This window comes from Triticum urartu, chromosome 5A, assembly GCF_056163025.1.
Source record: "Triticum urartu cultivar PI428250 chromosome 5A, HENAU_Tu73, whole genome shotgun sequence".
NCBI lineage: Eukaryota > Viridiplantae > Streptophyta > Magnoliopsida > Poales > Poaceae > Triticum > Triticum urartu.
This window is the reverse complement of record NC_141877.1, coordinates 190,403,249-190,430,201: the sequence shown is the minus strand read 5'-3', so window position 1 is coordinate 190,430,201 and position 26,953 is coordinate 190,403,249. Positions and strand designations below refer to the sequence as shown.

At 42.4% G+C, this 26,953-nt stretch overlaps 1 protein-coding gene across 1 annotated transcript; it reads right to left on the bottom strand.

Annotated features, from left to right (window-relative positions):
• Positions 1–21,679: 21,679 nt before the first annotated feature.
• On the bottom strand, positions 21,680–23,200 carry LOC147970767 (uncharacterized). Its single transcript, XM_087523614.1, has 5 exons — positions 23,042–23,200; positions 22,885–22,962; positions 22,211–22,504; positions 21,914–22,040; positions 21,680–21,777 (listed from the first exon to the last, which is right to left on the bottom strand). Exons 1-5 carry the CDS (start codon positions 23,198–23,200, stop codon positions 21,680–21,682), a joined length of 756 nt encoding a protein of 251 aa, XP_087379740.1.
• Positions 23,201–26,953: the final 3,753 nt, after the last annotated feature.

The following is a 26,953-nucleotide window of genomic DNA, read 5'->3' as shown; positions in this document are numbered from 1 at the left end:
CTAATTGGACCAATGGAGGAGTCACATACCAAGGAACAATCTCTCCAAGCAGTTTTGTGAGAGGTGCTTTGAGCAAGGAGATCGAAAATGGCAGCAAAACGAGCTTGGACTCGGGTTTGAGCTGGTTATTCGTGTTTGCGGGAGGAAGAAGGAGTGTGTGGGTGAAAGAATGAGTGGAGGAGGGCCACCGTGGGCCCACGAGGCAGGGGGGCGCGCCCAGGGGGGTAGGGCGCGCCCTCCACCCTCGTGGGCAGGTGGTTGGGCCCCCTGTTGTGTTCTCAGTGCCAAATATTCTCAAATATTCTAGAAAAAATCATATTTAAATTTCAGGGCATTTGGAGAACTTTTATTTTTAGGGTATTTTTATATTGCATGGATAATCAGATAATAGACAGAAAAATATTTATTTTTATTTTATTTAATATAAATAACAGAAAGTAAAAGTGGGGTACAGAAGGTTGTGCCTTCTAGTTTCATCCATCTCATGATCATCAAAAGGAATCCACTAACAAGGTTGATCAAGTCTTGTTAACGAACTTATTCCGAATAACATGGAACCGGAGAAATTTCGAACAACACTATGTTACCTCAACGGGGATATGCACAACCCCAATAATAAGAATATCATATTTCTTCTTGACAGTAGCAAAAGGAAATTCAAAACCTCCAAATATAATCGATGGAATTTTTCCAATAGAATTGATACTATGAACTTGAAGTTGTTTCCTCAGAAAGTGTACCATATGCTCATTACCATTAACATGAAAAGTGACATTGCCTTTAGTGCAACCAATAACAGCCCCTGAAATAATAGACATACTATCGTCCTCAGGAATATCAAGAATAACAAAGTCCGTCAAAATAGTAACGTTTGCAACTACAACAGGCACATCCTCACAAATACCGACAGGTATAGCAGTTGATTTATCAGCCATTTGCAAAGATATTTCAATAGGTGTCAACTTATTCAAATCAAGTCTACGATATAAAGAGAGAGGCATAAGAGTAACACCGGCTCCAAGATCACATAAAGCAGTTTTAACATAGTTTCTTTTAATGGAGCATGGTATAGTTGGTACACTGGGATCTCCAAGTTTCTTTGGTATTCCACCCTTAAAAGTATAATTAGCAAGCATGGTGGAAATTTCAGCTTCCAGTATCTTTCTTTTATTTGTAATAATATCTTTCATGTACTTAGCACAAGGATTGGTTTTGAGCATATCAGTTAATCGCATACGCAAAAAGATAGGTCTAATCATTTCAGCAAAGCGCTCAAAATCCTCATCTTTTTCTTGGATGGTTTGGGAGGAAAAGGCATGGGTTTATGAAACCATGGTTCTCCTTCTTTACCATGTTTCCTAGCAACAAAGTCATTCTTATCATAATGTTGATTCTTTGATTGTGGGTTATCAAGATCAACAGCAGGTTCAATTTCTATATCATTATCATTACTAGGTTGAGCATCATCATGAACATTATCAATAACATTATTACTAGTTTCAGGTTCATTACCAGATTGTGTTTCAGCATGAAAAATAGAAATATCATTTGGATTCTCAGGTGGTTCAACAATAGGATCACTAGAAGCATGCAAAGTCTTATCATTTTTCTTTTTCTTCTTTTTAGACGAACTAGGTGCATCTATATTATTTCTCTGAGAATCTTGCTCAATTCTCTTAGGGTGGCCTTCAGGATACAAGTTTCCCGAGTCATTCTACCAGTTCTAGTAGCCACTCTAACAACATTATCATTATCTTTACTATTCAATTCATTGAGAAAATCATTTTGAGCTTTAAGTACTTGTTCTACTTGAGTGGTAACCATAGAAGCATGTTTACTAACAAGTTTAAGTTCACCTTTAACATTAGCCATATAATCACACAAGTGTTCAAGCATATTTGAATTGTATTTCAATTGTCTACAAAAATAAGCATTAAAGTCTTCTTGCTTAGCCATAATTTTATCAAACTCATCTAAGCATGGGCTAGCAAATTTAGTAAATGGGATTTCAGCTTTATCGTATCTATAGAGAGAATTTACCTTTACTACCTGTGTCGGGTTATCAAGACCATGAGTTCCTTCAATAGGTAATGGATTAAGATTATATGTTTCTTCAACAGGCAGTAAATTTAGACCATGTATTTCTTCAATAGGAGGTAAATTCTTAACATCTTCAGCTTTAATACCTTTTTCTTTCATAGATTTCTTTGCCTCTTGCATATCTTCAGGACTGAGAAATAGAATACCCCTCTTCTTCGGAGTTGGTTTAGGAATTGGCTCAGGAATTGGCCCCGGAGGTGTCCAATTATTTTCATTTGTCAACATATTGTTCAATAGAATTTCAGCTTCATCAGGTGTTCTTTCCCTGAAAACAGAACCAGCACAACTATCCAGGTAATCTCTGGAGGCATCAGTTAGTCTATTATAGAAGATATCAAGTATTTCATTTTTCTTAAGAGGATGATCAGGCAAAGCATTAAGTAATTGGAGAAGCCTCCCCCAAGCTTGTGGGAGACTCTCTTCTTCAATTTGCACAAAATTATATATATCCCTTAAAGCAGCTTGTTTCTTATGAGCAGGGAAATATTTAGCAGAGAAGTAATAAATCATATCCTGGGGACTACGCACACAACCAGGATCAAGAGAATTAAACCATATCTTAGCATCACCCTTTCATGAGAACGGAAATATTTTAAGGATGTAAAAGTAACGAGTTCCCTCATCTTTAGTGAACAGGGTGGCTATATCATTCAATTTAGTAAGATGTGCCACAACAGTTTCAGATTCATAACCATGAAAAGGATGAGATTCAACCAAAGTAATTATATCAGGATCAACAGAGAATCCGTAATCCTTATCAGTAACAAAGATAGGTGAAGTAGCAAAAGCAGGGTGAGGTTTCATTCTAGCATTTAGAGATTGCTTACTCCATTTTGCTAATAACCTTTTGAGTTCATTTATATTTTTGCAAGCTCAAATAGCTAAAGAAGCTCCTTGATCAAAAACATAACCCTTAGGAATAACAAGTGATTCTTCATCATCACTTTCATCAGTATCATCAGATTCAATATTTTCAATCTCTCTAGCCCTAGCAAGTTGTTCATCAAGAAAATCACTAAGTGGCACAGTAGTATCAGGCATAGAGGTAGTTTCATCATAAGTGTCATGCATAGCAGAAGTGGCATCATCAATAACATACGACATATCAGAACGAATAGCAAAAGCAGGTGTAGGTGTCGCAAGCTTACTCAAAACAGAAGGTGAATCAAGTGCAGAGCTAGATGGCAGTTCCTTACCTCCCCTCGAAGTTGAGGAATAGATCTTGGTTTTTGGATCTCTCATGTTCTTCATAATGATAAACAGATATATATCCCAGGTGACTAAAAGAATAGAGCTATGCTCCCCGGCAACGGCGCCAGAAAATAGTCTTGATAACCCGGAAGTATAGGGGATCGCAACAGTTTTCGAGGGTAAAGTATTCAACCCAAATTTATTGATTCGACACAAGGGGAGCCAAAGAATACTCTCAAGTATTAGCAGCTGAGTTGTCAATTCAACCACACCTGGAAACTTAATATCTGCAGCAAAGTGTTTAGTAGCAAAGTAATATGATAGTAGTGGTAATGGTAACAAAAGGTAACAGTAATAAAAGTAATGTTTTTGTTATTTTGTAGTGATGATAGCAATAGCAACGGAAAAGTAAATAAGAGAAGAACAATATATGGAAAGCTCGTAGGCAATGGATCAGTGATGGAGAATAATGCCAGATGCGGTTCATCATGTAACAGGCATAACCTAGGGTGACACAGAACTAGCTCCAGTTCATTGATATAATGTAGGAATGTATTCCGAACATAGTCATACGTGCTTATGGAAAAGAACTTGCATGAAATCTTTTGTCCTACCCTCCCGTGGCAGCGGGGTCCTTACAGAAACTAAGGGATATTAAGGCCTCCTTTTAATAGAGAGCCGGAACAAAGCATTAACACATAGTGAATACATGAACTCTTCAAACTACGGTCATCACCGGTAAGTATCCCGATTATTGTCACTTCGGGGTTAACGGGTCATAACACATAATAGGTAACTATAGTCTTGCAACATAGGATCAAGAACACTCATATATTGATGAAAACATAATAGGTTCAGATCTGAAATCATGGCACTCGGGCCCTAGTGACAAGCATTAAGCACAGCAAAGTCATAGCAACATCAATCTCAGAACATAGTGGATACTAGGGATCAAACCCTAACAAAACTAACTCGATTACATGATAGATCCCATCCAACCCATCACCGTCCAACAAGCCTATGATGGAATTACTCACGCACGGCGGTGAGCATCATGAAATTGGTGATGGAGGATGGTTGACGATGACGATGGCGACGGATTCCCCTCTTCGGAGCCCCGAACGGACTCCAGATCATCCCTCCCTAGAGGTTTTAGGGCTTGGCGGCAGCTCCGTATCGTAAAACGCGATGATTTCTTCTCTCTTACTTTTTTCTCCCCGAAACACCATATATGGAGTTGGAGTTGGAGTCGGAGAGGCAACAGGGGGCCAACGAGGTAGGGGGCGCGCCCTAGGGGGGCAGGCGCGCCCCCACCCTCGTGGAGAGGTGGTGGGCCCCCTGGCCTTCATCTTTTGCAGGTATTTTTTATATTTTCTGAAAAGTTGCTCCGTGAAGTTTCAGGTCATTCCGAGAACGTTTGTTTCTACACATAAATAACACCATGGTAATTCTGCTGAAAACACCGTCAGTCCGGGTTAGTTCCATTCAAATCATGCAAGTTAGAGTCCAAAACAAGGGCAAACGTGTTTGGAAAAGTAGATACGTTGGAGACGTATCAGCGCCCGTAGCCCCTCCCGGGTGGACACGGGGTGCGTGCCCGCACGCCCGAACCGTTATGGCCCCCTGGCCCAATGTCATGTGGGGCCTAGCCCCAGAACGTTTAATAAAAAAGAATTAAAAATAAAATAATCAATTAATTAATTAATTAAAGAATAAATTGACTTAATTAATCTTGATTAGATTAACTAATTATTTAATTAACCTGACTAATCTGCTAATTAAACTAATTAATTTAGTTAATTAGTTAACAGAGTATGACATGTGGGACCCACACGCCAGTTTGACCCAGTCAACATCTCTATTGACTGCTGACATCATGCTGACGTCATGATAACGTCAGCAAACACTATTCTGGATAATGTTAAATTAAAACAATTAAATAAATCCTAAAATGATTTCAATCTTTTAAAATTAATATAAAATAAATCGTAGCTCGGATGGAAAAACTTTGTACATGAAAGTTGCTCAGAACAACAAGACAAATCCGGATGCGTAGCCAGTTCGTCTGCCACACATCCCTAGCATAGCAAACATGCAACTTTACCCTCCGGTTCATCCGCCCAAAAACGCGAAACACCGGGGATACTTTCCCGGATGTTTTCCCCCTTCATCGGTATCACCTCCTACCGCGTTAGGGCACACCTAGCGCCGTGCTTTGACATGCCATGCATCATCACGCATATGTCTGCTTTATATTTATTGTTTCTTCCCCCTCTTCTCTCGCTAGACACCGAGACTGACGCCGCTGCTGGTGCCCCGGTCGACTACGTTGTTGACGACCCCTACTTGCGAGAGCAACCAGGCAAGCCCCCCCTGATCACCAGATATCGCCTATTCTTCTCTCTACTGCTTGCACTATGGTAGTGTAGCATGTTACTGCTTTCCGTTAATCCTATCCTGATGCATAGCCTATCATTGTTGCTATAGTTATTGATACCTTACTTGTAATCCTAAATGCTTAGTATAGGATGCTAGTTTATAATCAGTGGCCCTACATTCTTGTCTGTCTACCATGCTATACTATAGGGCCATGATCACTCGGGAAGTGATGACGGGTATATACTCTTACTAAATATATGATACTTGTGGAGACTAAAGACGGGTCGGCTCGAAGAGTACCCGCGAGTGATTCACGGATTGGGCCCGAAAGGACGTTTGTCCCGACGGCCCTCTGAGTGGATCTTTGTGGCAGAGCGACAGGGTAGGTTGAGATCACCTAGGAGAGAGGTGGGCCTGTCCCTGGTCGGCGTCCGCGGTTATTTCCAAATAACACACTTAACGAGATCTGGGTATTTGATCTAAGTCTGGCCACTGGCCTATACGCACTAACCAACTACGTGGGAACAGTTATGGGCACTCGGCGTCCTGGTATCAGCCGAAGTCTTCATGACGTCAGCGACTGAGTGGCGCGCGCCGGATTGGACCGTAAGCCTGCTCTTGTATTAAGGGGGCTAGGTATGCTTCTGGTCGCCCTCGCAACGTGCAGGTGTGCAATGGGCGATGGGCCCAGACCCCTGCGCCATAGGATTTAGACCGGCGTGCTGACCTCTCTGTTGTGCCTAGGTGGGGCTGCGACGTGTTGATCTTCCGAGGCCGGGTATGACCCAGGAAAGTGTGTCCGGACAAAGGGGATCGAGCGTGTTGGGAAATGTGGTGCACCCCTGCAGGGAAGTTTATATATTCGAATAGCTGTGTCCCTCGATAAAAGGATGACCCAGAGTTGTACTTTGACCTTTTGACAACTAGAACTGGATACTTAATAAAACACACCCTTCCAAGTGCCAGATACAACCGGTGATCGCTCTCTCACGGGGCGACGAGGGGAGGATCACCGGGTAGGATTATGCTATGCGGTGATACTTGGTGAACTTACCATCTACTCTCTTCTTCTGCTGCAAGATGGAGGTTGCCAGAAGCATAGTCTTCGATAGGCCTAGCTATCCCCCTCTTATTCTGGCATTCTGCAGTTCAGTCCACCTATATTACCCTTTTCATTTGATACATTGCATATGTAGTGTAGCTCCTTGCTTGCGAGTACTTTGGATGAGTACTCACGGTTGCTTTGCTCCCCCTTTTCCCCCTTTCTATACCCGTTTGTTGCAACCAGACAATGGAGTCCAGGAGCCACACGCCGCTGTCGACGACGACTCCTACTACACTAGAGGTGCCTACTACTACGTGCAGGCCGCTGACAACGACCAGTAGTAGTTTAGGAGGATCCCAGGCAGGAGGCCTGCGCCTCTTTCGATCTGTATCCCAGTTTGTGCTAGCCTTCTTAAGGAAAACTTGTTTAACTTATGTCTGTACTCAGATATTGTTGCTTCCGCTGACTCGTCTATAATCGAGCTCTTGTATTTGAAGCCTCGAGGCCCTGGCTTGTAATATGATGCTTGTATGACTTATTTTATTTGTAGAGTTGTGTTGTGATATCTTCCCGTGAGTCCCTGATCTTGATCGTACACATTTGCGTGTATGATTAGTGTACGATTGAATCGGGAGCGTCACATTATTGTCATGTGCGAGGCCTTTCTCCGTATTACCCCTCACTTCGGTTTATGGCTCAAGACCTTTAATGTGAAGCCGAAGGTAATCGAGGGGAAGCAAATAGAGTGTGGTGGTGCTACGGTGAACAAGCTCACCAATGCTTTTTGGTCCAAAGGCTCTTTCACGGAAGCTTCCAACCTATGGCAGTGGGTGTGGTCTTACATCACCGAACCCTGTGGTACCAAGTGGGCAGCTACACCTGCGTTCTTATCTGGCCCTCCATTATAGCTCGTTTCATGGATTAATAAGGGGCTGGACTGGGGATCAATTGATGAAGTGTAGACGCTACAAAGCTGCATCCGGAGCCTCCTCGAAAAGGACACGGGCCTCATCAATGTAATCTAGGTAATGCTAGTCTGACAGGTCCTACCGTGCCAGCGACGGCCCCTACGCATGTGGGAGTTCAATCTGGAAGGACCACGGACCCTTCAGCACTTCTTCGGCATGACGCACAAAGGAATGTGGAAGTTATTCTTCGGGACACGAAAGCAGTGGCCGGATACCACCGAAGACATCGGCCTCGACTGCAACCATCCGGATACCTCGATAAGCACTCGACTCCCGAACACAGTTTAGATAAATATCTCGTAGTACTAAGAAAACAATCTTCGAATAGGGTCGGGTAAAGAAGGCGGAACGAATTAGGTGTTCGGCCCCTCTTCCCGAAGACTCAGCTGATCCTGTGTTAACAAGGATGCTGGCTCCGGCGCCATATCAAATTCCGGCAAAGGAGGACAAGGAGGAGAGAAAGAAGGCCAAAGGTGGCCTCTATTCTAAAGGTACACCAGACGCTATGTCTGAGGAGATTGGGACTCCCTCTTCCGAGGACAAAAGAGAAGGGGAGGCTAACATCCCTTCCCCGCATGGGAAGAAGAGGACCGCCTCTGAAGATTTGGAGGTAGAGGCTCCCAAGCAAGGGAAGATGTCTTTGCCAGGTGTTTCAGGTTCGGAAGACGACGTTGACGCGCAACTCCTTCATAAGGACAAGCCTTTAGCCGAATCGTAAGTGAACAAAAGTGTCATAAACATATCCCGTTCTGATATGTCTCCGTCGTATCTACTTTTCCAAACACTTTTGCCCTTGTTTTGGACTCTAACTTGTATGATTTGAATGGAACTAACCCGGACTGACGCTGCTTTCAGCAGAATTGCCATGGTGTTGTTTTATGTGCAGAAAACAAATATTCTCAGAATGACCTGAAACTCCACGGAACATCTTAGAAAAAATAATAAAAAATCCTTGCCAAAGATGAAGACCAGGGGGCCCACACCCTGTCCACGAGGGTGGGGGCGCCCCCCCCCCCTCTAGGGCGCGCCCCCTACCTCGTGGCCCCACTGGATGCCCTCCGACGCCAACTCCAACTCTATATATTTGCTTTTGGAGAGAGAAAAACCAGAGAGAAGAAATCATCGCATTTTACGATACGGAGCCGCCGCCAAGCCCTAAAACATCTCGGGAAGGCTGATTTGGAGTCCGTTCGGGGCTCCAGAGAGGGGGATTCGTCGCCGTCGTCATCATCAACCATCCTCCATCACCAATTTCATGATGCTCACCGCCGTGCGTGAGTAATTCCATCATATGCTTGCTGGACGGTGATGGGTTGGATGAGATTTATCATGTATTCAAGTTAGTTTTGTTAGGGTTTGATCCCTAGTATCCATTATGTTCTGAGATTGATGTTGCTATGACTTTGCTATGCTTAATGCTTGTCACTAGGGCCCGAGTGCCATGATTTCAGATCTGAACCTATTATGTTTTCATGAATATATGTGAGTTCTTGATCCTATCTTGCAAGTCTATAGTCACCTACTATGTGTTATGATCCGGCAACCCCAAAGTGACAATAATCGGGACCACTCCCGGTGATGACCATAGTTTGAGGAGTTCATGTATTCACTATGTGCTAATGCTTTGTTCCGGTTCTCTATTAAATGGAGGCCTTAATATCCCTTAGTTTCCAATAGGACCCCACTGCCACGGGAGGGTAGGACAAAAGATGTCATGCAAGTTCTTTTCCATAAGCACATATGACTATATACGGAATACATGCCTACATTAGATTGATGAATTGGAGCTAGTTCTGTGTCACCCTATGTTATGACTGTTACATGATGAACCGCATCCAGCATAATTATCCATCACTGATCCGGTGCCTATGAGTTTTCCATATACTGGTTCTCGCTTATTTACTTTCCCGCTGCTACTGTTACAATCACTACAAAATACCAAAAACATTACTTTTGCTGCCTTTACTTTTTTTGCCGCTACCACCACTATCATATTACTTTGCTACTAAACACTTTGCTGTAGATACTAAGTTTCCAGGTGTGGTTGAATTGACAACTCAGCTGCTAATACTTGGGAATATTCTTTGGCTCCCCTTGTGTCGAATCAATAAATTTGGGTTGAATACTCTACCCTCGAAAGCTGTTGCGATCCCCTATACTTGTGGGTTATCAAGACTAATTTCTGGCGCCGTTGCCGTGGAGCATAGCTCTATTATTTGAGTCACTTGGGATTTATATCTGCTTATCATTATGAAGAACTTGAGAGTTCCAAAAACCAAGATCTATCCCTCAACTACGAGGGGAGGTAAGGAACTGCCATCTAGCTCTGCACTTGATTCACCTTCTGTTCTGAGTAAGCTGGCGACACCTAAACGTGCTTCTGCTATTCGTTCCGATATGTCGCATGTTATTGATGATGCCACTTCTTCTATGCATGATACTTATGATGAAACTGCTTCTATGCCTGATACTACTGTGCCCCTTGGTGAATTTCTTGATGAAAAAATTGCTAGGGCTAGAGAAAAAGAAATTATTGAATCTGAATACGATGATGAAAGTGATGATGAAAATATGCCTGTTATTCCTGAAGGATATCTTTTTTATATGGAATATTCTGCCACTATTTTAGCTTGCAAAGATAGATATGAGCTCAAGAGGTTATTAGTTAAATGGAACAAAGAATCACTTAGAGATAAAATGAAACCCGACCCTGCTTTTGCTACTTCACCTATTTGTGTTCCTGATAAGGATTATGAATTCTATGTTGATCCTGATATAATTACTTTGGTGGAATCTGATCCGTTTTATGGCTATGAATCTGAAACTGTTGTGGCACATCTTACTAAGTTAAATGATATAGATGCCCTGTTCACTAATAATGAGAGATCGCGTTACCTCTATATACTCAAAATATTTCCGTTGTCATTAAAGGGTGATGCTAAGATATGGTTTAATTCTCTTGATCCTGGTTGTGTGCGTAGTCCCTAGGATATGATTGATTACTTCTCTGCTAAATATTTCCCTGCTCATAAGAAACAAGCTGCTTTGAGGGAAATATACAACTTTGTGCAAATTAAAGAAGAGAGTCTCCCACAAGCTTGGGGGAGGCTTCTCAAGTTACTTAATGCTTTGCCTGATCATCCTCTTAAGAAACCCGAAATACTTGATATCTTTTATAATGGATTAACCGATGCTTCCAGAGATTACCTGGATAGTTGTGCTGGTTGTCTTTTCAAGGAAAGAACACCGGATGAAGCTGAAATTCTATTGAATAATATGTTGACAAATGAAAATAATTGGGCACCTTCGGAGCCAGCTCCTAAGCCAGCTCCTGCTCCAATTACTGAGCCTATTCCTATACCAACTCCGAAGAAGAGAGGTGTTTTATTTCTCAGCCCCGAAGATATGCAAGAGGCAAAGAAATCTATGAAAGAGAAAGGTATTAAAGCTAAAGACGTTAAGAATTTACCCCCTATTGAAGAAATACATGGTCTTAATTCACCGCCTGTTGAAGAAACTTATGATCTCAATTCTTTATTTATTGAAGAACCTCCTGACCCCGATATCCCGACACAGGTAGTAAAGGTAAATTCTCTCTATAGATATGATAAAGCTGAAGTTCCTCCTACTAAAATTGCTAGTCAGTGCTTGGATGAGTTTGATAACTTTATGTTTAAGCAAGATGACTTCAATGCTTATTTTGGTAGACAATTAAAAGAAAATGCTTATATGATTAGATGCTTGGGTGATTATATGGCTAATATTAGAGGTGAACTTAAACTTGTTAGCAAACATGCTTCTATGGTTACCACGCAAGTAGAACAAGTGCTTAAAGCTCAAAAAGAAGTGCTTGATGAAATGAATAGTAAGAAAAATGATTATGCTGTTAGAGTGGCTACTAGAACTGGTAGAATGACTCAGGAACCTTTGTATCCTGAAGGCCACCCTAAGAGAATCGAGCAAGATTCTCAGAGAAATAATATTGATGTTTCTAGTTCTTCTAAAAAGAAGAAAACGAAAAATGATAGAACTGTGCAAACTTCTAGTGAACCTATTGCTGAACCACCTGATAATCCAAATGATATATCTATGTCTGATGCTGAAACATAATTTGGTAATGAACATGAACCTAATGAAAATATTAATGATGATGTTCATGATGATGCTCAACCTAGTAATGACAATGATGTAGAAATTGAACCTGCTGTTGATCTTGATAACCCACAATCAAAGAATCAACGTTATGATAAAAGAGACTTTGTTGCTAGGAAACATGGTAGAGAAAGGGAACCTTGGGTTCAGAAACCCATGCCTTTTCCTCCAAAACCATCCAAGAAAAAGGATGATGAGGATTTTGAGCGCTTTGCTGAAATGATTAGGCCTATCTTTTTGCGTATGCGATTAACTGATGTGCTCAAAACAAATCCTTATGCTAAATATATGAAGGATATCATTACTAATAAAAGAAAGATACCGGAAGCTGAAATTTCCACCATGCTTGCTAATTATACTTTTAAGGGTGGAATACCAAAGAAACTTGGAGACCCCGGAGTACCTACTATACCTTGCTCCATTAAAAGAAATTATATTAAAACTGCTTTATGTGATCTTGGAGCCGGTGTTAGTGTTATGCCTCTCTCTTTACATCGTAGACTTGACTTGAATAAGCTGACACCTACCAAAATATTTTTGCAAATGGCTGATAAATCAACTGCTATACCTGTTGGTATTTGTGAGGATGTGCTTGTTGTGGTTCCAAACGTTACTATTTTAACGGACTTTGTTATTCTTGATATTCCCGAGGATGATAGTATGTCTATTATTCTTGGAAGACCTTTTCTTAATACTGCAGGGGCTGTTATTGATTGCAACAAAGGCAATGTCACTTTTCATGTTAATGGTAATGAGCATACGGTACACTTTCCGAGGAAACAACCTCAAGTTCATAGTATCAACTCCATTGGAAAAATTCCATCGATTATAATTGGAGGTTTTGAATTCCCTCCTCCTACTGTCAAAAAGAAATATGATATACTTATTATAGGGGATGTGCATATCCCCATTGAGGTAACTTAGTGTTATTCGAAACTTCTCCGGTTTCATGATTATCGAAATGAATTTGTTAACAAGACTTGATCAACCTTGTTAGTGGATTCTTTTTGATGAGCATGAGATGGATGAAACTAGAAGCACAAACTTCTGTACCATCTCTATATTTTCTGTTAATTAGTAGAAATAAAGTAAATATAGTATTTTTCTGTCTGTTTCATGGTTTATCCGTGCAATATAAAAATATCCCGAAAATAAAAGTCCTAAGAATGACATGCCAATTTAATATGATTTTTTTGGGAATATTTGAGGATTTACTGTGCAAAAATTACCGCGGGAGGAGCTGCCACCTGGCCACAAGGGTGGTGGGCGCCCCCCCCCCCTCTAGGGCGTGCCCCCCTGCCTCGTGGGCCCACGGTGGCCCTCCTCCACTTATCCCAGCACCCATCTTCTTCCTCTGTCTCGCACAAACCCGAAAACCAACTCAAGCATGAGTTCCAGCCACTTTTGCTGTGGTTTTCGGTCTCCTTGCTCAAAGCACCTCTCACAAAACTGCTTGGGGAGATTGTTCCTTGGTATGTGACTCCTCCATTTGTCCAATTAGTTTTTGTTCTAGTGCTTTATTCTTTACAAATTTGTGCTGCATAGGTGACCATGTTCTTGAGCTTGCATGTCAAATTTATATGGTTCTAAGTAGTTCTAATGCTTGATATAGGCTCTAGGCACTTGTAGGAGTAGTTGCTATCAGTTTTATTGAAGTTGGTTCACTTTTGTTTGAAGTTACAAAAAAATTCAGAATTTTTCAGAGAAAAACAATATGCTTAGGAAGATGTTCCAAGGTGGTTCCTCTAAGAAGCAAGGACCCAGGATTGTTATGCGCGATGCTGACGAGGATCCACCAAGAGATGCTCCAGTACGGCCTTGTGAATGACCGTCGGAAAATTTTATGGACTGTGCGGGAATTAAAGAAGAATTCAAAGCATATTTGCGCAATGCCGGTCTTGAGGATTTTGAGGCTAACAAATGCCCCCAGTATCATGATCTCACAAGTTCATTTGTGAGGAGGTTTGAGTATTCATCTTCGCGTAACTCTCCTTCAGTCATGTTCGATCTCTATGACAAATCTTATACCATGGACTTAGAGGATTTCACTTCTACTTGCAAACTTCCATCATGGGGTAGTGTTAGGGATCCCCCTAAATCTGAATTTAGAAACTTTCTTTCTCGTATAACTGTGGGGGAATCTAGAGATATAACGCAGGCTACCATAGGGAGCATTCACTTTCCTGCTATACATTATTTTTCCCTCTTCATCGGTAGATGCATAAATGTTAAGGATGAAGCATGTCACATGTATGTCCCTGATCTTTGCATTCTTAGGAGTGTTGTGTTAGGAGACCAATCTTATCATATGGGAGCCATTGTAGCTCGTAGGTTGCATCATAATAGACATAATGGAGATTTCTTTGGAGGAATTTATGCAACCCGCTTAGCTCATTTTCTTGAGATAGACATTCGTGAGGGTGATACGGAGTTACCTCCTACATATTTAGATTATAACTCTATGGCTTCGCACCAGTTTGTCGAGAGGCCTGAATCACCTCTCTTATATCATTTAATTTTTGATCAATGACGTGTTTTCTGTATTACTCTCCCTGCTCCTGCCTTCTTTGATTCACAGACAAAAATAAGATATGTTATTACCAGAGAGGAGGCAGAAGAGTACGAGAGGAGAGCGGAGGCAGCTCGACTCCATGCTGTAGCTCAGCAGGCGATAACCGCTGCACATCAGTATGATCCCAACTATTCTTCGTCGCAGTACGACCCCAGCTACACCTATGGGTATCCGCCAGGCTATCCCTGGCAATAGACCAACTTAGGCCAAAAGCCTAATCTTGGGGGAGTACGTATTTCTTAGCGACATTACATTTATGCTCACACACACTCATTACTAGATGTCGGTGCTCATACTCTTTCACTATAATATCCATGCTAGTTTATTTTCTTTTTCCTGCTTTCTTCTTGTGTGTTTATTAAACCTTAAGAAAAAACAAAAAAATTAGTAGTAGTTTATTTTTCTGCTATAGTAGTAATAATTAAAAAGAAAACCCAAAAATATTTCCCGTTCTTCTTTTGCTTGTTGGGAGCTTTCCCGTGTAAATAGTTTTATTTCTTTTCTTTTCTTTGGGGGTTAGCAGGAGAAGACCATAATTAAATTGTTGAAGTGGCTCTTATATGCATTATTGTTGATTTAACCCAGAGCCCATATTGCCTTGTCTTCTCCTGTTTATTGAATGCTCGCAGATTCCAGCTTAGTCCAATGCACGTACACTCTTATTATTATTCACATTGTTCGGTCGTGCAAGTGAAAGGCAATTATGATGATATATGATGGGCTGACTGAGATGAGAAAAGCTGGTATGAACTCAACCTCTTTTGTTTTTTTAAATATGATGAGTCCCTCGTTCTTGATTCAGCTTATTATGAATAAACATGTTTGCAATGACAATTAGAGATCATAGTTTCTTGTGCCATGCTTGATTAGCTATGAGTTATAATGATTTACCTCGTGTGCCAACATGCTATTGCGATGATTATGATGTGGTATGATGGGGTGGTATCCTCCTTTGAATGATTTAAGTGACTTGACTTGGCACATGTTCATGCATGTAGTTGAAACAAATCAACATAGCCTTCACGATATTTATGTTCATGGTGGATTATATCCTACTCATGCTTGCATCCAATGTTTATTAATTTTAATGCATGTACATGGCTGTTGTCGCTCTCTAGTTGGTCGCTTCCCAGTCTTTTGCTAGCCTTCACTTGTACTAAGCGGGAATACTGCTTGTGCATCCAATCCCTTAAACCCCAAAGTTATTCCAGATGAGTCCACTATACCTTCCTATATGCGGTATCTACCTGCCATTCCAAGTAAATTTGTATGTGCCAAAATCTAAACCTTCAAATAAACATTCTGTTTTGTATGCTCGAATAGCTCATGTATCAACTAAGGTTGTCCTTATCTTCCGTGTTAGGCGGGTTATTCTCAAGAGGAGTGGACTCCGCTCCTCACTCATGAGAAAATGGCTAGTCACCGGGATGCCCAGTCTCATGCTTTATGCAAACTAAATCAAAATTAATTGCAAACAAAACTCCCCCTGGGACCTGATGTATGTTGGAGACACTCGTTGTTTCGAGCAAGTCATGGATTGATGCTTGTTGGTGGAGGGGGGGTATAAACTTTACCATTCTGTTTGGGAACCGCCTATAATGTGTTTAGCATGGAAGTTATCGCCATCTCTTAGTTGTTACGTTGACAATGAAAGTATACCGCTCAAAATGCAATTTATCTCTATTTCAAAACCGAGCTCTGGCACCTCTACAAATCACTGCTTCCCTCTGCGAAGGGCCTATCCATTTACTTTTATGTTGAGTCATCACCCTCTTATTAAAAAGCACTAGCTGGAGAGCACAGCTGTCATTTGCATTCATCACTATTAATCTATGTTGGGTGTGACTATGATTGGATCTCTTTTACCATGAATTACAATGTCTATTCAGTCCTTGATCTTTAAAGGTGCTCTGCATTTATGTTTTGCGGTCTCAGAAAGGGCTAGCGAGATACCATCTTGTTATATCATATTATGATTGTTTTGAGAAAGTGTTATCATTCAAGATTTATTATTATGACTTGCTAGTTGATTATGCTATTGATATGAGTAATTATGAGACCTGAGAATTATTGTAAATGTGGTTAGTTATGATCTATGCTGAAAACTTGAATGCTGGCTTGACATGGTTACAACAACAAGAACAAACAGAGTTTGTAAAAGTTTTTCTTTCTTTCTTTCAGTTTGTCAACTGAATTGCTTGAGGACAAGCAAGGGTGTAAGCTTGGGGGAGTTGATACATCTCCGTCGTATCTACTTTTACAAACACTTTTGCCCTTGTTTTGGACTCTAACTTGTATGATTTGAATGGAACTAACCCGGGCTGACGCTATTTTCAGCAGAATTGCCATGGTGTTGTTTTATGTGCAAAAAACAAATATTCTCGGAATGACCTGAAACTCCACGGAACATCTTAGAAAAAAAATCCTCGCCAAAGATGAAGACTAGGGGGCCCACACCCTATCCACGAGGGTGGGGGCACCCCCCCCCCCTCTAGGGCGCGCCCCCCTACCTCGTGGGCCCCTGGATGCCCTCCGACGCCAACTCCAACTCTATATATTTGCTTTCGGAGAGAAAAAAACCAGAGTGAAGAAATCATCGCGTTTTACGATACGGAGCCGCCGCCAAGCCCTAAAACCTCTCGGGAGGGCTGATCTGGAGTCTGTTCAGGGCTCCGGAGAGGGGGATTCGTTGCCGTCATCATCATCAACCATCCTCCATCACCAATTTCATGATGCTCACCACCGTGCATGAGTAATTCCATCGTAGGCTTGCTGGACGGTGATGGGTTGGATGAGATTTATCATGTAATCGAGTTATTTTTGTTAGGGTTTGATCCCTAGTATCCATTATGTTCTGAGATTGATGTTGCTATGACTTTGCTATGCTTAATGCCTGTCACTAGGGCCCGAGTGCCATGATTTCAGATCTGAACCTATTATGTTTTCATGAATATATGTGAGTTCTTGATCCTATCTTGCAAGTCTATAGTCACCTACTATGTGTTATGATCCGGCAACCCCGAAGTGACAATAATCGGGACCACTCCCGGTGATGACCATAGTTTGAGGAGTTCATGTATTCACTATGTGCTAATGCTTTGTTCCGGTTCTCTATTAAAAGAGGCCTTAATATCCCTTAGTTTCCAATAGGACCCCGCTGCCACGGGAGGGTAGGACAAAAGATGTCATGCATGTTCTTTTCCATAAGCACGTATGATTATATACGGAATACATGCCTACATTACATTGATGAATTGGAGCTAGTTCTGTGTCACCCTATGTTATGACTGTTACATGATGAACCGCATCCGGCATAATTATCCATCACTGATCCGGTGCCTACGAGTTTTCCATATACTGGTTCTCGCTTATTTACTTTCCCGCTGCTACTGTTACAATCACTACAAAATACCAAAAACATTACTTTTGATGTCTTTATTTTTGTTGCCGCTACCACCACTATCATATTACTTTGCTACTAAACACTTTGCTACAGATACCAAGTTTCCAGGTGTGGTTGAATTGACAACTCAGCTGCTAATACTTGGGAATATTCTTTGGCTCCGCTTGTGTCGAATCAATAAATTTGGGTTGAATACTCTACCCTCGAAAGCTGTTGCGATCCCCTATACTTGTGGGTTATCACGTTCCTTTTCGCTTACAAGGGTAACATGTGAAACATATGTTTGCAGTCCGGCACGCATTCTTCCTCAACAGTCCTCCTCCTTGGGGGATCTTCTTCCGGAGATGATGGAAAGCGAGACGCCTCCACAGGCCCTCTCGCCCAATAGGGCGGACGACTTTGAGGTGTCGTCTCGAAGGATTTCTCCTGATCAACAAGTGGTGCAAGGGATAATGAAGACCACGCCCGAAGGTGATACTCCGGCAGTCCAGGGTTCGGGGCATGCATCCCCTTCGGGGACCAACAATAAAGGCCTCGAACTATCCGGTTTACAGCCAGAGACAACTCTAGGGTCGAGTAAACACATCCCTCCAAAGGAAGTCCGTACTCCCACCACCGCTTCTAGGAATCAGGAGGCGCCAGATACATTGATGGACGTGTTGCGACATGTGCCCATCTCAGATGAACATCATACCTTGATGGGTACGGTAGTTGAGAGGATTTTGTCTGCGAGAAGCGGATTGAATGAATTCTTCATGGGCCTGCTAAGAGGTTTCGAGGTATGCCATGTAATATCTTCAATTGCACTCTACATAAGAAAATGCACCCATGTATAGATAGTAGCCCCTGAGACTTTGGTTGGCGTCCAGAAGGATGCATCAGAGGATCAAAAAAGATATGCCTAGGAAATAATCTAACTAATTGAAACACGGGCTGTTTCATCCATGGCGACTGTCGGTGCTACAGAGGTTGCAGATCTGAAGCAGAAACTTGATGTGGTGGATGACGACATCACGCTTATTAACAGGCGGCTTGACGAGGCGCAAGGTATGTTTTGGGGCAGTCAGTATATGTATGTATAATAATATGAGCATGAAGCTGAGAATTATATGCTGAGATATGCATAACCGCAGATGGTGCTGCCGCGGTTGAGATCCTGTGGGCTGAGCTCGTCCGGGCCAAGGAGCAAGCTAGGATGAGTGATGCGGTTGCCAAGAAGGCAGCCACTGAGTTAAAAGCCGAACAGGCTGCTCGGCGCCAATGCGAGGAGAGAATATCTACCATGCCGCGTGAGCTAAAGGATGCCACTATCCGATGTGAATTCCTCGAAAAGGATAGCAAAGTCAAAACGACCGATCTTGACAAGGCCTTACAAGAGGCGAGAGAAGCACGGTCCGAGTCTAGAGCGGCTCGGGAGGAGATCCGGCAAGCTGGGGAAATAGCGGCCGGTAACCCTTCTTATTACAGACTAAATTTGGTGATCCAAAGTATGCCTCGCTTAACCAAATGTGGAGTTCTCCAGACGCATTCTTGGACATGCCGAAGAGTGTCTCCGATGCGGCACAGTTTTACCAAGCGCAAGAAGGACATGCAACGGAGAAGCTTTTCTGGTCGCAATTCAGCATGCCAAAGCGTCCGCTGTTGCTGAAAGAACAGATGGCCTAGTGGACCGAGCTCCACAGAATATACGGATCTACCATGAAGGACGTTGTGGTCCGGCTGTGGCTGACGGAGCCAATTCCGAATAGTTATTTCGGTTTGGTGCAGCAACTTGTTGATGCGGTGCCGCATATTGACGCCGTTAAGCGGTCAACATGCATTGAAGGTGCACGGATGGCCCTTGCCCGCGTCAAGACGTACTGGGCGAAGATGAAAGCCACCGATATTGCAACAAAGAGTCCACCCGGGGGCAAGGACCATCACACGCCGGAGCATTATTTTGAGGATGTCCTTGAGGGCGCCTGCTTGATAGACGGTCAGTGCTCGAAGGATATGATATTCGAGTGATTGTACCAAAATTTTAAAAACAATATTATGATATTTTATAGGCTATGCTTTTTGCCTGAAGGATTTGGTTCCTCCTGTGCGGCCGTTTTTTGTATAATCTGAAAGTTTTCTAGTCGTCGGCTTCAGCCCCCTCGCATATAATACGGGGGTGTTCGTAAAAGCACATGATCACTCTTGACCCAACGTCTTGGTCCATGAAGGAGGTGCCAATGCAGCGAACTAGGCAATCGGACTATAGGGCTTTAACACTTTCACTTAGCCATAGGAGTTTGACGGTGGGTCTATGATATAGCCCCTGGTATGTACGCGGTTGTCCGAATACGGTGCGTTACATAGGTGACCAGAAGAATGGCCCTTCATTTAATATGGAAGGAATCGCGAAATATTCTGATAAGTCATCGAGTGGTTGACCAGCTCTCGCTGCATCATGACAGTTAGTTTTCGGCTTTCTCTACTGAGGTGCTTGACTAGATGAACCGGAAACACAATCGCAGTAGTTCTCCCTTTACTACCTTAGCCAATAGGGCGGAACGTAAGGTAGTAAGCACAGGAGCCGGGCAACCCAACTATTGACCAAAGACATGATTCGGAGTGATGCATATAAGGCCAAACTCGTGACACCGAAGTATGCTATAAAGCTGTTCGAACTTGTCGGCAACTCATATGTTGCCATATCGAGCCCCTGGCAATTTGTGCCGAGGTGCATGCATGAAACAACCGAAGAAGAAAAATTCAGTTCTTAGAAAAAGCAACTAATGAATACGGACTATGTTCACTGGAATATGATTGATACGTCAAACGCAATCTTTCAGATTATAACGCCACTACCTGGAATATTTAACATGTCGGGGGTTGAAGGCTCGGGAAAAAGGCACTTTACAGGTTTGAAATAAAAAGTGTGGTCTACAAAAAATTATTTGGACCTCCTGTCGCACGTCTGTGTTGCCTTGCCTCGGCGAAAGAACTCCTGGGCAGGAGTAGCCTTTGGTTATCCATACGAAGCCAAACTCAGAAAGAGTCCGTACGATGACTAGGCTTTGAGTCACCTGTGGTAAAAGATAGATGATAATTAGAAAAAAGGGGGAAACACTATGGGAGTGCGGACCGCATTGTAGGCCCGTCCGTATTGTGCCTCCGCCGATGACCAGGGTATTTTAAGTGCATAATTATGTATGCACGGTATAAATTTCGCAGCTATATGAGGCGAATGATGGAGGCTGAATTGCTTATCCAGCTCTGAGATTGATCGGTCATGTTTAATAGAGACTGGCGGCTTGATGGCCGATGATATGCGCGGCTTGATGGGGCCGCTTTGTACTTCGACTGCAGTAGCCATAGTATGCTCCTCCGTACGGAGGGAGCATTCCGTGTTTCCGTTTATCATGATGATGCCACGTGGACCGGGCATCTTAAGATGTAGATAAGCATAGTGTGGGACCGCGTTAAAACGAGCAAAAGCGGTATGCGCGAGCAGTGCATGGTAGCTACTGCGGAACGAGACAATATCGAAGGTCAAGCCTTCGCTTTGAAAGTTGTTCGGCAAGCCGAAAACGACTTCCAATGTGATTGAACCCGTGCGGTGAGCTTCTATGCCGGGTACTGCTCCTTGAAGGAAGTTGTGGTGGGATTGATTCTTGAAGGATCAATGCCCATTTTGCGGACAGTGTCCTGGTAGAGTAGATTAAGGCTACTGTCGCCGTCCATAAGGACTTTCGTGAGATGGAACCCGTCGATAATTGGGTTGAGGACCAGAGCTGCCAAACCTTCGCGACGGATACTAACTGGGTGGCCTTTGCGATCAAAAGTGATCGGGCAAGCCGCCCATTGGCTATATTTGGAGGTGACTGGCTGGATGGACTCCCTCAATGCCCCCGGCTAAAATCAATAGCTACATGCTCGAGCTCCCAGAACTGGCTGCCAAAGATCATGTAGTCATGCTCACCAAGATCCAGCCACTCATCTGCAAAATAAAAAAAGAAGGAACACATCAAGGGTAAGTTCAAATACATAATTCATGACAATACTAATCAAGAAGTACAAGCTCCAAAAAATTACAAAAGTTCATGCATATGTACAGGGTTAGATGCCAAACAAACCCCGGAAGTCAACATCAAACACATCGCTAGTTGCACAGGTATACAGCAAAGTCTTTCTAATGTCAAGAATGTCTTTGTGGCTGTAATCCAACATTTCAATCACACCATCCTCCCGGCAATGATAGGTCTTGCAGTTTTGTCGCATAAAGAAGCCACAATCATGGCTGTTAACAACAGAAAAAACAAAAGGGTACATCACAAATTCAAAATATAGGAACACAACCAAAAATTCAAAAATACAGGAACACCATGCTCCCAACAACAAAAACAACTAATAAAAATCATTAAAATGGATACTCGTGTGTTTTGCTGCTGCGACACCCGCACAAACTCGCAAGAGAAACCATCAATATGCGCCGGCGAGAACGGTTTCGCCATGTCTACGCTGGACTCCCACCAAAGCTTCTTTATGTTATCTGTCATAGTCCTTAAGAATCTAACTGCATCACTCCAGGTTTCATCGCGGAGTGAATCAAGACACTCAAAACGACGGAACCTCAAATTCAGAACAATCAAGCACCAATGCCCAGATTCTTCACTAGGCTTCATGGCAGCCGCAAATGACGACGGATCAAAAGTAGGGAAAAGAAGCTGACAAAAAATGGCAGAGGAAAAATGAATTTAAAAAATCATAATGAAACAAAAAATCCAGCCTCCAAACAATAAAATAAAAGTGGGAAATTGAAATTCAGAAGTACAAACAAATCAGATAATCATAAGTTCTAATTGACTAAGCAACCCACTACAAAAAAGTAAATGCTACTCAAGTTTATATCCACCACCCAAACTTGCAACAAACATATCAGTTCAATTTCCTTGCGACAGTAAGTGCAGCTTTAAAAAAAGAAGCACACATCATTCGTAAGTACGAGGGTAAAGAGCAGGCTACTCAAGTTCATTCCCACCTCCCAAACTTGCAAGAAAACATGACAGTTCTAGTTCACGAGTACAATAAGTTCAAGTTAACCTACTTGGTCAAAACCATCAGCCCCTGATCTCGTGAACCATTGTAGCACATTGGCATCAATATTTCCATCATGGATCTTGGTCTGTTGTACAAAAAGAACAACAATAGTTAGAAAATTCCCAAAATAACTTATCATCCTATGTAGAAAGCAAAATACTGACCATCACCCATCTGGGAACTATCAACTTGTTAGTGTCTCGGTACTTCTGACGTAAAGAATATAAAACAACGTCAACACTGTCTGAGTTGAGCATGCCAGTGGGGACAAACACTTTAGCAATAGAACCAACACTTGCATAACATTCGCTATTTTGAAACATCGGCTTTTCACTAGGAAAACACAAAAGATTACATGGATTAAAACTACTGCAATAACAACAATAGTCATATGAGAGAAAGAAAAAGAGACAAAAATGATACATGCAGAATCCCAAACTAACCGTTTCCCACGGTTTGTGCGCAACCTCGTAACAACGAAGAAAAACAAATCAATCTTAGCAACATTAGCACCTTTTGCTTGCAGAAAAAGAAGAAAAAATAATAAGTTCAAGCACTACAAATGAACATGTCCAAAATGCCATAAATGAGAAGTATGCCTCATTTACAAGTCCTTACCTGCACTATCAGCGTTTGACGACGGTAGTTCCTGTGATGACACCAGTATGCCTCCAGTTTCAGGGTTTGACGATGGAAGATCTTGTGAGGACAGTAATATGGCCGCGCTTTCAAGGTCTGAAGAAAGAAAATCCTGGGATGACAGGACCGCCTCCTGCGTCAAGGGGCCAGAAGAAATCGACAGAAGTAAATCATCATCCTCAGATGGCACCTCCTCCACGCTAGAGGCATCTTGCAATGCATCATCGTAATCAAGCCCTCTAGGCGGGAAATTTTCCAACGGGAAATCTTCACAATCAGAAAGATTTTCATTCTCAGCAGTACCAACACCAGACGATTTGGCATCAAGTATGCCGGCAGCACCAACATCGTCATCAGTAACTTTGCTACCAACATCACGCCCACTGCTCAATGCAACACCACAAGCCTCATCTCCAACACTAACGGCATCCTCACACTCAACATCAGTAATCTGAAAAAATAAAAATTCAGAAAAAGTGAATAATATGAGCAAAACTAACAATCAAAAAAAGCTAGCAAGAGGTGCACAGGCCAACTATTATAGCTAAAAAGAAATAGCAGCGAAAACTGCATATAAAATTAATGCAAGCACAGAAAAACAAAACCTTAGCAGCATTCACAGCAACATCATCGATCTTGTTGCTACTAACATTCAAAGGAACATCACCAATGGTCGAACAAGGCTCATCGCCAACAACACAACCATGTTTCATAGTAATGAAGCAAAAAACAATGCTATTATTAGCAACAATAAACACAAGGAATTAAACTACACTAGCAAAAAGGTAGGTATCACCTACAAACTATTAACAGTGTGCGATAGAAAAATGAACATGTAAGGAACATTGGTGTGCATGAAAATTCAAGAATATATATAAACACAATAAAAAATAAAAATAACATTGCACTTATCAGTAGATGGATCATTAACTCCACAGTCAACAGCAGCCTCAACATTATGACTGGTCTCTTGCATGAAAGACAATAAACAGATGAACATGAGAAAGTTCAACTACAATACTAACAGCAGAACAACATAGTAAAAAATGCAAACATCAATGACTGACTCACATCAACAACAGGGGGCTCCAAGCCAACATCATTCGTACGGTGGTCAGAAACATTAGCCTTAGTACCATCACCAGCCCTACTGTCGGTGGCAGCAGCCTCACCCTGCTCAATCTGCCTGATAATAACACTGACACTTTCTTCATATGGCTTGCAGAGAGAGTCTTGCATAGTTTTGAAATGCTTCATGTTGTTTAACAGACAACCTAGCTCTGAATTAGTTGAGCGGCACCATCACGCATATCACTAATTAAAATTCTCTCCAACTCAATATAGTCTGCTGCTTCCTCAGCATTAAATTGATGACCTTCAGGAAGGATACCATTGATACAGCTCAGACGCTCAACTGTAGTTGGGACCTTTTTCAGCTCAGAACTCACATTACTAAAAATATGCTCAGCATGCTCCAACGTAGAAACAGCTACATCAATACCAAAACCGTGCCTCTGTGAAGTACTAGCATTACTAGGGCAAGGGGGAACATAACCAGCACCCTCAACACCACGGCCATCTCTCAACTCATCGTGCAGAGATGAAATCTTAGGAACTTGAGACGACGACATCTCCAGGACTGGTTGTTTGTACACTCGGAAAAAGACAACCTCCTCTTGAGTTTTCCACTACAAACAAGGGGAAAATGAGTTAATTAATCAATGCAACACACAGGGAAAAATAAACATTATATTAAAAGATTTAAATCAATAACACTAACGATCTTTCACTATCAGTGCCAATTTGTTAGTATTTACCAACAGGCCAGTTGAACAAGAGATTCAGTTCAACCACACATGACACAACAGTACTAAAAATCATACCTAAACCTCACAAAGCTTAAGAAATGACAAAATCTAAATAGGTAACTCTGCAGTACACATGTTCACTCCAGCAAAAATAGCTATACCTAAAAAAAAGGTCTGCAAGACACACTACCGCAGGATGCTGCTAACACGATACTATGATCAGAGCCCTTCGACGAAACTGTGTGCAATGACATAATCGCAAACGGTGGTGTAAAATAACTGTCAAAAAAGGTGCAAAACATTTGCGAAGGTGGATGCATCAAACACGGTTCAAATTTTAGTTGTGTGTGCGATGCAGGGCATACGGTTCAGCTCAATTAACTGTTTGCGATGAGGAGGAATAAAAGAAATGAGCAGCCAGATGAAGGCGTGTGCGATATACAGCATACGGTTCACTGGGATGAACTATGTGTGATTAGACAACACAAAAGAAACGGCTAGCCCGATCAAGGTGTGTGCGATGTACAGCATACGGTTCACTCGGATGAACTGTTTGTGATTAGGAAAGAGAACATAAACGGTTCAATATAATAAGATGTGTGTGATACGCGGCAAACAGGCCTGTAATCAGAAATGTGTGCGAAGACCGATAATAACATAGACGATTGCTTCTAATAAGACGTATGTGATATGCACTGTCTACACAACATCTATTAGCCATTGTGGGACGGGCGGTCATCCTATACGCCATAAGGATGTGAAGAGGCATTCCTATCATCAAGGACTAGCTATTCCAATAGTAGCTCATGTAAGAAAACTATCAAGTTAAGTGTGCTCAGGCTGGAGCAGCCATCGAATGGGTGACTGGATGGGAAGTTGTGTCGATGTTAAATTAGGTGATGCGATGGGTCATTTCGGTAAAATGACCAAAATGCCCCATTCCCTCGGCTAATTTAACCTCGAGGTCCTTGTTTTTTATTTTTTATTATTTTTTAACACATGTTAACGAAGGTCTACCGCATTACTTTTTGACAATGTGCGATACGTGGCATACAGTTGATCCATCCGACCTATTTGTGATGGAATAGGTCGTGTGTGTTGTGGGAAAACGCTTGCTAGTATTCAACCATTTGGGATTGATGAATTCATCATCGATGGGTTCCCTAGTGTGGCCCGTGTTCATCTGATCATCATCTACTTCTTGTGCTAGCTCGATGCTAAGTTTCCATTAATTGATGGCGCTTTATGAACACGCCATAGTTTCCTGCCATTTCCTCACCTGTTTCCCGCCACCCTGCTATATTGCGCATAGGGGGCGCATGACGCACGGAGGCAACAAGTGCAGCCTGTAGCACATCCACCTTTTCCAAGCATGCCAACCCACCAAAGCACCACCTCTGCCATCAACCTTGTCGACGAGGAAAACGAGCAGGCGCCACAGCCCGTCGAGGCCAAGGTGCTCCCCAGCAACACGATGGACGACGCCGTGATGCGCGTCATCGCCAGGGTTGAGCAGACCTTTGGTGCATGGCGCTTGAGCGTCGTGGATCAAGATAGGCATGTCAGCGCTGATAGGCTGCAACTCGCCGCACAACATGATCGATGGCGCGGCGCAGAGCAAGCTAGGCG

Coding starts and splice junctions, on each gene's coding strand:
- LOC147970767 (XM_087523614.1), bottom strand. CDS start 23,200: ATGTTTCAAAATAGCGAATGTTATGCAAGTGTTGGTTCTATTGCTAAA. Junction 22,963..23,041: donor TAGTTCCCAGATGGGTGATG/GTCAGTATTTTG, acceptor TTTGTACAACAG/ACCAAGATCCATGATGGAAA. Junction 21,778..21,913: donor GTTTGATGTTGACTTCCGGG/GTTTGTTTGGCA, acceptor TTTATTTTGCAG/ATGAGTGGCTGGATCTTGGT.